Raw genomic sequence first — 13,200 nt, 5'->3', positions numbered from 1 at the left:
CTCTGTGTTAAATGGCTGACACTTTAGTTTTGAACAATGGCCCTAATTCTAGATCCTTCCACAAGAGGAAACATCCTCTGCACATTAACCCTGTCAAGATCCCTTCAGGTCTTGTATGTTTCAGTCATTCTTCTAAACTCCAGTGAATGTAAGCCTAGCTTGTCCAACCTTTCCTCAAAATAACCTGTCCATTCCAGTTAGTAGTCTAGTATACCTTTTCTAAACAGCTTCCAATAAATTAAGATCTTTCCTTAAATAAGGAGATTACTACAGATGTGTTCTCACCAATGTCCATGTATAACTGAAAAATAATCTGCCTAGTTCTACAATTACACTCAGTAAATAATTGGGCTTTCCTAACTGTTTTACCTATTAGCTGTTCGTGGGTCATGCAGCAGGACACCAGATCCCTCTGCGTTTTAGAACTCTATAATCCTTCACCATTTAGAAACTTTTCCTGCCAAAACGGACAGTTTCATGTTTTCCCATAATATACTCCCATTTGCTAGATCTTTGCCCATTCATTTAACCCACCTATTCACTGCATTTCACTAGATTTTTTAAATTGCATATTGGAAACATTACCTGGAATCAAAAACTATTTTATATATTTATGTTCCTTTAATTTGGGGATAGTTGGAATAATTCAAAATGGTAGAATTTTACATTAAATCAGTTGATGCACAAAAGAGATGGATTAATTCATCATTTGAATGAAACTTTGATTTTCGATATAGATTTAACAGCTTAGCTTGCATAATTTGAAGGATAAATTTGTTACTTTTTTTCCATATGTTATTTAGACTTTAATTCTTTTTCAGACAGGTGCACCTGATGGCCAAAAAGGAGAAATTCTGCTGTCTCTTGAAAGGTACTTATTAAGTTCAGTTGCATAGATTGTGTATACAGTAACATAATGCTCATATTTTCTTGCAATAGTCAATCGAAGTATGTTGATCTAATTCAAGTGATGCCCCCTATGTCAAATGTTGAAAGCAGTGTTACCATTTTAAAGTAGCTTTGTCTCATTGGCCAACTTGTTAATTTTCACTGAAAATACATACATACGACAGTAGGTTGTACATATTTATAAGAGGTCTCATTTTGTGCAGCAGGATTAAATAACTAACCAGATATATAGATATATTGACATGAATTATTGAGATTTTTTTAAAATAGAAGTCACATTTCATGATTGGAGATTTAAAGCTTTATTTAAATTTCAATTTATATTGCTTGCCTCTACAAATATAATAACCAGTAGACCCAGTACAGCTTGAAATCTCTTAATAGGCATACATTGTAGGTTTTTGTGCTTGATCCTTGAGGCAGGACTGGGACTTGGCACTCTTGTTGATATAGAACATTGACAATGCTGATATTTAGGCCTGAACTTTGTGATCGAATACTATAAATGAGGGAATCAGCTGTCACCATTATTATAGTGGAAATCTGACAGCAACTTCAGGAATTTGCACATGCAGTTAAATATGTACATCCAAAAGGTGATGTCAGTGATTCCTGCTTAATAGGTTAAATGCTATGCAGCCTTTATATGAAATTGTTGAGCTGAATATTATAAAACTGATATTTGGATATTTAGAAACTGTTTTGTTTAAAACAAAGAAGCCATGCTTTTTTAAATTAAGTGACTTTTAATGGTGTGGTAAGCCAAAATTAATCATTTCCAAGTACTAATGCTTTCTTCTCTGCCTGTTGAAAAGTTGTATTGATTATCTTTTCTTCAATTTAAATTGTTTTGTTTTTCAAAATTTATTTTTAAATCATACTTGTATTTAAGTTTCCTTGTTTTGCTCTTTGTAAAAGGTTTAAAATGGTTAAATTATAATTTTTACTTTATCGTTTGCTGGATTCTTCAAAATAATTGGCTACTCAATCTAAGTTATATTGTGCCCCCCAGGATCCCCGAGAATTGGCATTTGATGGCAGCAGCATCATCAAAAGTTAAATCCACTACAGAAATTGCTTAATATTTATTTCTCACTTTGACTGCTGACTGTAAAACTTAAGTCTTGATGTTCATTTGGATTTGATCACCATCCGACTTTGAATGAGTTGCATTGTTTCAGATGCTGATCATCTTTGTATTTTTATAGCCAAAGGAGCAACAGTTGACATAGATGCTGAGGGTGAATTAGGGGAATACAATGGGGGATTAAAACAAAAAGCTGAAAATAATGGACCTGTTCAGCATCTGTGGAGGGAAGAACAGTTAATGTTTCATGCTGATGACCCTTTATCAGAACTAGATGAAATTGGGGATACCAAGCTTTCATATACAAAGCAACAAGGGATAGGAAGAGAGGAAAATTGTTAAAGTCTGTGGTAGGGTGGAATACAGAATAAATAGCTGATGCATTAATACCCAGTTTCAATGTGATTTCATGTAGTCCGAATCAGTTTCAAGATCAGGTAGAAGATGGGATTACAGAAGAAGACCTGGAGCTCATTAAAGACAGAGAGAATGCTATTAAGCAACTGGAGGTATGTTATTTATATCGAATAACACTTGATAAAATGTCTATTATTATTATTAGTATTATTATTTTCTGTATCTTCAATGAATTATCATTTCGTGAGGGGTACTTGATAAGCAGTACTCCTTTTGGAGCATTATATTCTGATGCTGAGAATTGTATGATACTCCTATAGTGCATTGAAACCTAGTATACAGGTTACTTAGACAGGTTTTATTATACACAAATAGTACAAAATTGATGCACTTATGAAGATTTAACATATCCTTCATTATTGGTGATTGTTTCAGTGGCCTCCAGACCAAATAGCACAATTAATTTTTCCAAATATGCTGAACTTTCATTGAGAGAGTAATCTCTGACCTGTTGAGGGCTTAGATTTTCATATTCGTTACTAATTACATCATATATACTGGATGCAATTAGAGCAGGGTTGGAGATGTCGGCTTGCCTACAGTGAAAGGTAGCACCAATTTGAGCTAAAGCACTTAAACTACCCTACCATGAAACAATTGTTATTATTGACATTAGCTATCTTCAGGTACTGTGTCCCACTACTACTAATTGATGAATTCCAACAATTTATAATGACTATCAGGAGGAAACTAAAGGTCAGTCAGCCTAACATTATCTTCTCCTCCTCGGATAGGGGAATTCTAGGAAATCAAAACAAATATATCTGTCATTTCTAGATCCTAGAATGTAGGCCATCAGTTTCAAGGGACTTGTCAGCCTTCAATCTCATTAATTTACCTTTTATCCTTCCTTCATTATGCCCCTGGGTTTTCTATTATTAACGGAACACTCTTAGTCTATTGTACCCTGTGGACAAAAAATATTTGTACAAAGTTTAAGCCATTTTATTTATTTTTATTAAGTACCCAATCTTTTCCTCTGAGGACCAGTATTTACTTTTCTTCTGTTTTCATATGCTTGTACTTTTATATTTATTGTTATTTTAGTCATCCTTTGGTTTTTAAAATTTTCTCATGCTCTGACCTAGCACAAATTGTCACAGCACTGTATGCCTTTTGTTCAATTTGACACCATCTGACTTTTTTAGTTCGCCACTTTTGGATCATCTTCCTTGCAAAGTCTTTTTGTTTTTGGAATGTATATTTGTTGAGTATTATAAAATTCTTTATTATTAAATGCCTGTCATTGCTTATCCACTCATTTGCTTTTTAATCTCTCTTTCCTGTCCACTTTGGCCAATTTTGCCCTCATACCCATAAAACAAAATTTGCCAATTATTATTGCAGTACCATTCTTGTAAACCATCATTATTTCTTGATTAATACTCTGCACTGCAGCATAATTATTGTTAGAGGGCCTGTAGAATACTCCCTACAGTGACTTTCTTTGCTTGCTGTTTCTTTTCCCTATCGAAACTGATTCTACATCTTAATCTTCTGAGCCATGATGATGTCTCAATTGTACTGATCTCATCCATTATAGAGCTGCCACACTTCCTCCTTTGAGTTTCTTTATGAAATATTAAGTAGCCTGCAACATTTAGTTCCTTGTTTTGATTGCCTTGTAATCATGCCTCTATAATGACAATCAGATCATACCCATTTCTGTTTGTGCCATCTATTCACCTACAATGCTGTAGATGCTATGTGCTAATCAGATAGTTCTTTATTTTGCCTCTTTACTATTTTCCCCTACTCTGGTTTTATTTGCTGTTGCATTGCCATGTTTCAACACGCTGCCGATTCCTGCCACACTGATTATCATCATGCACAGCACTATCCCGCTGTCCAAATGTCCCCTCCTACCCCATCCCTTTCACTATTTAGTTTTAATCCTATCTACTGCCCTAGTTATTCAATTTACCAGGATACTGGTCCCAGCTGATTCAAATGAAGCCTATTCTAATAAAACATCCTCAACTTCCCCAGTACTGGTGCTATTGCCACAAGAGTTCATATCCACTTCTCCCACACCATTCTTGAACCACACATTCAACTCTGATCTAGTTGACATCATGCTAATTTACTAATGGTTTGGGTAGTAATTCAATGATTATTACCTATGGTAATAATCCCCTCCCACTCCAAGTTTCCCTTTAGACCTGAGGAGACACCCTTAATCCTGGCACTGGACAGGCATCACAACCTTAAAGCTTGTGGCTGCAGTGAACAGTATTCATCCCTATAATAGTACTCTTTTACTACTGCACTCCTTTCTAATCCACCAACTTGTATAGCTCTCTTCATCACGTTGCTGTAGTCAGTTTGTTGATTAACCTGGAATCCTTGTTCTTGTCCATACTGCCTGTAACAACCTTGCAACTGTCGGGCAAGTGCAAAGATGGAGGCATTTTTCATTCTGCTTTCTGGATCCCCATACTTCATTTGACACACTCTTATGTATGTTTACTGACTAAATTTACAGTACTTGGAGTCATAGTTGTACAGCACAGAAACACATTTGACCCACTAAAGCATACCAGCATTTTGCCTATCCATGCTAATCCCATTTGCCAGCATTTTGACTGTATCCTTCTATGACTACTCAAGTTATCCCTCATCCTCCTTCCTAATCTCTCCCCAAAACTAAAGTCTTCCAATCCAGGCAACATGATGGTGAATCTTTTCTATACTCTTCAGCACAATCACATCCTTCCTATGGGATGGTGACTAGAACGGCACACAATACTCCAAGTGTGGCTTAACCAGGGTTTTGCAAAGTTAGATATAGAAAGTTATAGAACTCTCATTGATGGAAGAAATAACTGAAGCATTTCTTAATTTTAAAAAGCTGATATGAACATTATGCCACTTCCATTCATTTCAGTCTGATATCCTGGATATTAATGAAATATTCAAAGACTTGGGAATGATGATTCATGAACAAGGAGACCTAGTTGGTAAGCAGCTGGTATTCCAATAAATAGTCCCAATTGTACAGTCTTGTGTTCTATTTTATATGGATATAGCCTTTTTTTAAAATAGCAAATGCTATTGGTAGTAACAGTATCTTTCATAAATTTTGAGATGGCTTATAATTATTAATTTGTAGTATTTTGAACTTTTTAATTGTGATTTGATGTGATTTTTCTGAAGTTGTCCAAGCACATTGTTCCTGTTATATCAGCTATATTTGATGCATTGGGTACTAGTTTAAGCATTCAGATTCGCTTTAAAGAGGTTATTTTGAAGTCTAGAAATTTGAAATGCCATTAAATTGCTGTGGACTCTTCTGTGGTTAATTAATAAATAGAAATTTTTAAATATAATCAATAATGACAGTTTATGACCATTCATTATGATGGTTGTCCAAAGCAAAACTAACTCTGAAACATTATCAACATTACCTATTGTATGCCAATGTGCATTGAGCTGGCTTTTGAAATGAACTGAAGTATCATTTAGTTTATCTCCATACCATCTTTTTCTTCACAAATTTCAAAATATCAAAGCCTCAAACCTATTGCAATTTTAGATATGAAGCATTTTCATATGTGTGCTTTTCACATATTCCCTTCATTTTATTGTACCTGGGGTTTGCACTGTATTTATACTTGTAACAGCATAAAAACAGCAAGAATCCTTGGATAAGTTGAAAATGATTCTGACTAGCAGAATAGATTGTCTGAGATCCAGTGCAATATTTCACATTTTCTCTGTCTAGTCTGTGTTTAAGAAAGCAGAACACTGAGACATTGAAAGCAATTTGTGTGTGAGTAAAAATAAAATGACTTTCCCTTGAAATATTGGGTGATTTGGGCTAAGCTGTACCAGATTGGAAAAAGTGAAATTCTACTTTATTCAATTCTTGTTCCCTACCTGATGATCACAATCAGATTAGAAAAAAGGCCAAATTAACATTGTAGCTCTGTGAATTAAAATTTGTTTTGATACTTGATATTGTTGATGAAGTAATTTGCATAGGATAGATTATTTGTCATCTTCAGTCCACGAAAGTCTTCCACAGCTGTTTTAATTCTAGTTGGCTTTACGTCAGCCTATGGCTGATGCAGTCCTATCCCATTCAAATCTAGAGCTAGAGAACTTCAGATTTTCTCCACCTCCCACATCACTTCACTGCCTCAGTTTTCCCCAACAAACAACCGTCTCTACAAACCTCTTCAAGGCCAGAGACGTGTGTTCCACAGTTAGATATCAGCTTTTGCATGCTTCATTTTCCAGGACATGTACTGTTTTAAAGTTGTGTATTTCTCAATAAAACATCATCTTAATGAAATGTGAGGTAATAAGTCAAGATTACATTATCCTTTTTGTCTCCATGATGGGTTATTCTCAAAATTTATTCAATGTAAGACATCAAAAACCCTCTATGGCTTGATCTAGGTAGGGGTTGCTGATTTTACTGTATTTATGATGAAATGTAAAGGAGTCAGAGTCACAATTGATTTGCATTGAGATTGTGCTTGGGTCAAAAGTAACTCAATTTTAGTGATGGCATGTTGAAGATGGTGGAAATTGGTTGAGAAGCTTTCACAGGTGATATGACTGGTTCCTTAAAAACTGTACGCAGTGATATAGCATTTGAGATCAGTGTTACTAAAATGCACACAATGGCCATACCCAAAGCATTTTGTAAAAACTTTACAGATGACAATTGAGTTAGGTTCAAACCAGTTTTTTTTTATTTTTAAAATAAAATGATGAGAACCAAGAAAAAATCCTGGGATTTAACTATGTTTACAGGGAGATTAATACTAGTAGGCACTTAGTTGGCAGATAGGACCACAGAAGCTTCTTAATGATCCCAATAATACCTTGAATGTATATATGCCAATGACATTCATTAACTCCACTTTTCCATAATTAATATTATGAATTGAGAACTGATGCAGAAATTGGTCATTATAAGATTGACAATGCATTTAGTAATCCAGGGGTTACTTCAGCATATTCAAAAGCAGAATACTGCAGATGTTGGAAATAACTCAGCAAGTCATATAGCAATTGTGGTGAGAGAAACGAGAGTTAATTTTTTGGGTTGGCAACCTCGCTTCAGAATTGGAATAAGTTAATTTGATGTTACACTTCATTGATTACTGCACCTGTTTTGTCTGTTCTGTCTTTTGAGCAGAAAGTAGAGAAAAACTGTTTGATAAGTTACTTCTATATAGATTGTCACAGAATGCAGTGTGACATGCATCACTTTGAAGTTTCTTTTGTCCCTATTTCTACATGGTTGATACTTAATTGTTTACATCTTTTAAATTGGGCTATATTATGTATGTTGACCTATTGAACATTTCCAGCATTTTCTGTGTTTATTTCAGATTTCAAGCATCAGCAGTGTTTTTTTTTGAATTCTCACCTTTTTATTATGGTTGGATTTTAGGTTGACTGTTAATTAAAAACAATTATTTTTGAACTTTATTTGAGAGAAAAGTTATGTTTAAAGAAAAAATGGCATTGGGATGCCTTCCTTATGGAATTGTTTGTTATCCTAGGTTAAAAGTCACTTTATCCATTTTTTTATTTACAAATACAGTATTTTCATTACAAACTGATGTGAGTGAACACTTAACTATTTTAAGTGACCACCTAAATCTCCCTTCAAAGATATTAAAGTTAGAAGTTTAGAGTGAGCTAAGATGGACCAGCAATAACTTTTGTAGCAGTTGTGTGACTGTGCATAATTGTACAACTACAGTGTCCCCATTCTCCTGTGCCTTGTGGCAAGTAATTTAAAATGATACAGAATGATGACTACTAGTTGATGTTGCCCCATATCATTACTTGTAGGCCAAAATGCTGCATTTATACTAAACTTGAGTTTTACAGTTACATTTACTGAATGAGTAAAGAGGTTAAGGTCTGTGTCTGACTCACATGAAAGAGAACCAAGCAGAGGTGACAGGTTGTTAGGGCTAAGTGCTTAAGTGTTGCTAGGCAAGTAAAGAATAAAACAGAAGTGAAAGTTAATAGGTGAGCTCAGGTCAAAGCTGAGGCAGGTGCAGGTTTGTGCACCATCTGTTTAAATTGAGCCTGAGACTTGTGGAGGTCTGAGTCTCACCACCAGAGGGCTGTAAATGGCAACCATAAGTTTTAAATTTTATTCATGTGAACATATGGTGACTTGGGTCAAGGTTTATCTCAACGTTCATGATATTTAAAGCTTTTGAGGAGGAAGTAATTAAAGTAACCAAGATAAATGGGGACAATCTTCAAAAAAAGAAAGCCAGAAGAGCAAAGTGATTTAGCCAAAATCTGGAAGGAAATTGAAAAATTCAGTTATTTCATGAAAGGCATGTATTTTCAGATTGATATTTCCCTAAACTAATAATCTGGTATTAAAGTCCATAAATTATAGTGCAATTATATGGTGTAACTATATGAAATTAAAACATACAATGTCATCAGCTTTGAATACAATTGTCTTTATCAGCAGTATAGCATCCTAAACCTTCACAAGTCTTGTGCCTGCCTACTTGTCTAAGGAATATGCTTGGCATGTAATGGAAAAATACAAAGTTGTAAAGAGCCAGCAAGATAATTAATATGAGAGATGCCAACTTACTATTTCCTTTTTCCTGCATGTAAGTAGTGCCAAGCCACCTTTGCCCTGAATCAGATGTCAAGGGCTTCAATTCTATATTTAAAAACATTTGAACATATTCTAAGTTGACATTTCATTTTCAAGATGAAAGTTTAAACTGAGGTGATGAGATCCCATTGCTCTATTTAGAAAGTATAGGGAAGTTTTTTTGGTGTTGGATTAATACTTATTGCTCAACTATTTCTGTATATGCATTGTAACTGTACTCCAATTGTTTCTTGAATTTATTCACAAGTGACTGCACTACAAAGGGTAACAAATACCATCAACTATTTTTTTAATGACAGGATGAATTGAAAAATTAATAGTGCAGGTTATTTTTCTGAATATATGAAATCCTGTGATTTTTAGTTTTAATGATAATTTAGTTTTTTTTCTGCAGACAGCATAGAAGCCAATGTAGAAACTGCTGAAGTACACGTTCAACAAGCAAACCAGCAACTGAGTAGGGCAGCGGAATATCAAGTAAGGTCTTTTCTTAATTACATATAGGTTATGGTCAGACGCATGAGGCATTTGAGAATTAATTTGAACTTGGACTTACACTGCTTTTGAACTAATTCGCATCAAAGTATTTACATTCTGTTGCTGAACTTCTGGCCTGCATTATGCTAAATTAATAATTGTACAGTGCTTTATTTCTCTTGCACACAAGATCCACCTACTGATGAATGTTTTTTATTTAGAAACACACGTATGAATTAGGAGCACTTTGGGTGCTATTTAATAAGATCATAGATGATCTGATTGTAAGCACAACTCACACTCCTGGCTACACCTGAAAACTATCTCTCATTTTTTTAATCAAGAAACTATTTATCACTGCCTTAAAATATTCAAAGACTCTGCTTCCATTGTCCTTTATGGAAGAGAGTTCCATGACTCTGGGGAGTGGAAAATTCACCTCGTCTTTCTTAAATTGGTGATTGCCTATTTTTAAATGTGACCTTAGTTCTAGATTCTCTTGTAAGAGGAAACATTTACTCTATCAAGACCTTCCAGGATTTTGCATGTTTCAATTAAGTTGCCTCTTGCTCATTAAATTCCAGTGAATACAAGCACAGCCTGTCCAGCATTTTCTCATAAGAATCACCAAATCTTTACCTGCCCACTTAACCCATTTATATTGCTTTAGCATATATATGTCCTCTTCAGAACCTAATTTCTTATCTACCTTTGTGTCATCAGCAAATTTAGCAACCAGACCTTTGGTTACATATTGTCATCCAGAAAACTTGTGCTTTCTGTTTCTGGTTAGCCTATCACTTGTCTATCCATGCCAGTATGTTAGATCCTATGTTACAAGCTTTTATTCTTACATTAACCTTTTGTTTTATCATTTTCAATGTCATTAGAAATAAATTTACTTTTTTTATTTCCCATAGCGCAAATCTCGTAAGAAAATATGCATCTTAATCATCGTATTGCTAATCCTTGCTGTGGTGGTGGGACTCATTATCTGGGCAGCAGTGAAGAAATGAAGTCAGAAGATCAAGCATAGCCATTGCACTCAAATGCTGGTTAGCATTAAACATCAGAGTTTATTATTTACTGATGGCAAATACTTTATTCAAATGCATTTAAGAATTAAATATTCGAAGTGTGCTTTCTAGCAATGTAATCAGAACTATTTTGTAATTGAAACTGCCATGCTTCATTAATTTGGATGCCACTGTTTAAGTAGTATACAATGTTATATCTCTGATGCTCAGGCTAGAACATTGTATGGAATTTTTGTTTGATCTGCCAGGTTGCCATAATTTAACTGCTAGGATCTGCTGACTATTGTAGATTTATTTTAGTTTGACCTCATTAATGGGCAAAAGGCATTCCGTTAGGCATAAGAGTACTTGGACCAATGCCGAAATGGACTCTTCAGTTTTCCATAAAATGATGCCACTTTAATTTTCTCTGTTTTGCTCATCGACAGCTTTGATTTTATGGCTGTCCAAATGAATTATTAAATGAAGTAATAATGCACCTAGTCTTTATCAACTGTGTATCTACTGACTTCTTACTGAAAGTTAACTTGCCATTTACCTGGTGTTGCAATATTTGCACTGAATGGAACCAGTCTGACTTTGTATCATATATACCCCTTTGTATTGTGTGTTATCTTAATGAACAATACCGAATGGACTATATTTATATTCCAAGGGATGTATTAAACACTTTAATACACTCAAGATGGCACAACTTCTATGCTACCATTTGGTTTCGCAAATTTGGATTTAAAATTAGACTGGTATAATGATCCAAATGCTGCTTAAATAAACTTTGACTATATAATTGTGTTCCTGCTGCTGTCAAACAAGTTTAAACAATGTGGCAATTGAAGAATATTAGGGGTTACAAGAGAACTATGTAATCTTTCAAATATGTACAAATACACTAATTTGAATAATCATATGCAATGATATGCTCTGCATTTGCCCGGTTGAATGCAACTCCATTGACACTCGGAGCTCAACAATAAAGGAGATAAGATAAGGTTTCTTTATTAATCACATGTACATCGAAACACAGAGAAATGCATCCTTGTGTAGAATGTTCTGGGGACAGCCCATAAGTGTTCCATCCTGTACATTTACTCTCTCCTTCAGTGAGACGTGGCTGCAGTGTGCATGATCTATAAAAATGCACCACAGTGATTTGTCAAGGCCTTTATCAGGCCTCCAGACTTGTAACCTCAATAGTACATTTTAAATCCTCAAACCCCAGACACAAACTTAAGAGCACTGTGGAGTACCTTCACCAGATGGACTGCAGTGGTTTAAAAAGGCTTCCCATTAACTACTTGAGGTCATTCAATACTCGTTCTGCCAGCTGCCACATTCCATTAATTTCAAAACATAATTTTGAATCAGATTGGATAACCCTCAGCAATGACTTGTGTGGGAATAAAGGTGAATGAGATGCTGTCAAATACAAGCCAGTCAATAACATAAATCATTGGGATGGCAGTGCATACCAGAAAATTGACTGCTTTTCCAACTGCTGTCCATCTCTGCAGTGGATTTAAGCTTGTGTTGACATCTTCCACCCTGCTATACTGAGGGCATAAACTTCCATGGACTTCCCTTTGCTCAGCTGGGAAGTCTGTGCACTGAGCCTGCATGAGATTGAAACGAACCCAAGTATAGCAATCCCATTCAAATGAATGCAAGAAATCAACTGCAAGCAAGGTAAGTGAATCTTGTCATTTAGTTGTTAGTTTAAATATTTTATTGTTTTTAAGTGTTTTGTTTTACTCCTTGAACAGTAAAACAAAAATTAATTTTCTTCCCAAGTTTTGGTGAGTCCTGTGATTCTTCAGCATTCACAAACATTTGGTAACTTTCACAGTTGCAAGCCTTAATGTCTATGGGGACAGGTGAGAGTGCATGTGCAGTGCCCTAGCTGTCAAACCCCTTTGAAATGCTGTGACTGGTAGTGGTGAGGACATCCCTTGCTGCATTCTGCCAAGTGAAGTATTAGCAGCCAGGCTCCAAGTGTGCCAGGACCACTCTGGAGGAAATTGCTTGGCCCAAGGCTGATGACAGCAGTCTCAGGGCAAAGGACATCCACCCCATTCAGTTTCTTGAAGTCGTCTGCATTTACAAAAATCGTATTCTAAGTGTATAGATTTTTTGGCACAAAGCCAACATGACACCATGACAGTTCTTGGTGTCTGCTACCTTTGTAACATAATTGGGACTATGTTCAGATGATTTTTTAAATACACCTATTAAATAAATACTGAAACATCTTAAATGAGAGATCAATTTTTAATTATAGAAAGTGCATGTCTATGGCAAACATGAGATTGCTACCCTAATGAATAACAAGTTACCAGACTTTACGTAAAACAATACAGGGAGTGTGCAGAATTTTTTTCTTCATCATTGTTTAAAAGATCTTCTGTTAAGAGTCACTAAGAAAATTTGGGTTGCTATCCAAGAGACGGCTTAGATCCCTACTCCACAATGCCATTATCTTATGGTTTAAAAAGTTATTAAAGGGAAATGGGCAAAAGACACCCCATCTCTCTGACTTTTCCAGGTTTCCAAGATGAGTTTTCAATTTTGCCAATTGTGAATGTTCATCTAGACATTCGATAATATTTGATAATGTCAAAGCAAGCCTGAAAGCAACTGTCATTGACTTGTAATATATG

General features: G+C 35.1%; 1 protein-coding gene across 1 annotated transcript in view; it reads left to right on the top strand.

Moving 5' to 3' along the window:
- The window catches only part of LOC127575417 (syntaxin-7-like), a 32,209-nt gene extending 21,174 nt beyond the window's left edge, over positions 1-11,035 (top strand). The window contains 5 exon segments of the mRNA XM_052025268.1: positions 822-871; positions 2,412-2,505; positions 5,301-5,373; positions 9,427-9,509; positions 10,430-11,035. Coding sequence (XP_051881228.1) covers positions 822-871; positions 2,412-2,505; positions 5,301-5,373; positions 9,427-9,509; positions 10,430-10,525 — 396 coding nt within the window. The 3' untranslated portion in view covers positions 10,526-11,035.
- The last annotated feature ends 2,165 nt before the right edge of the window (positions 11,036-13,200 follow it).

This window comes from Pristis pectinata, chromosome 10, assembly GCF_009764475.1.
Source record: "Pristis pectinata isolate sPriPec2 chromosome 10, sPriPec2.1.pri, whole genome shotgun sequence".
Taxonomy (NCBI): Eukaryota; Metazoa; Chordata; class Chondrichthyes; order Rhinopristiformes; family Pristidae; genus Pristis; species Pristis pectinata.
The sequence above is the reverse complement of the archived record's forward strand: the minus strand, read 5'-3'. Positions and strand labels throughout refer to the sequence as shown.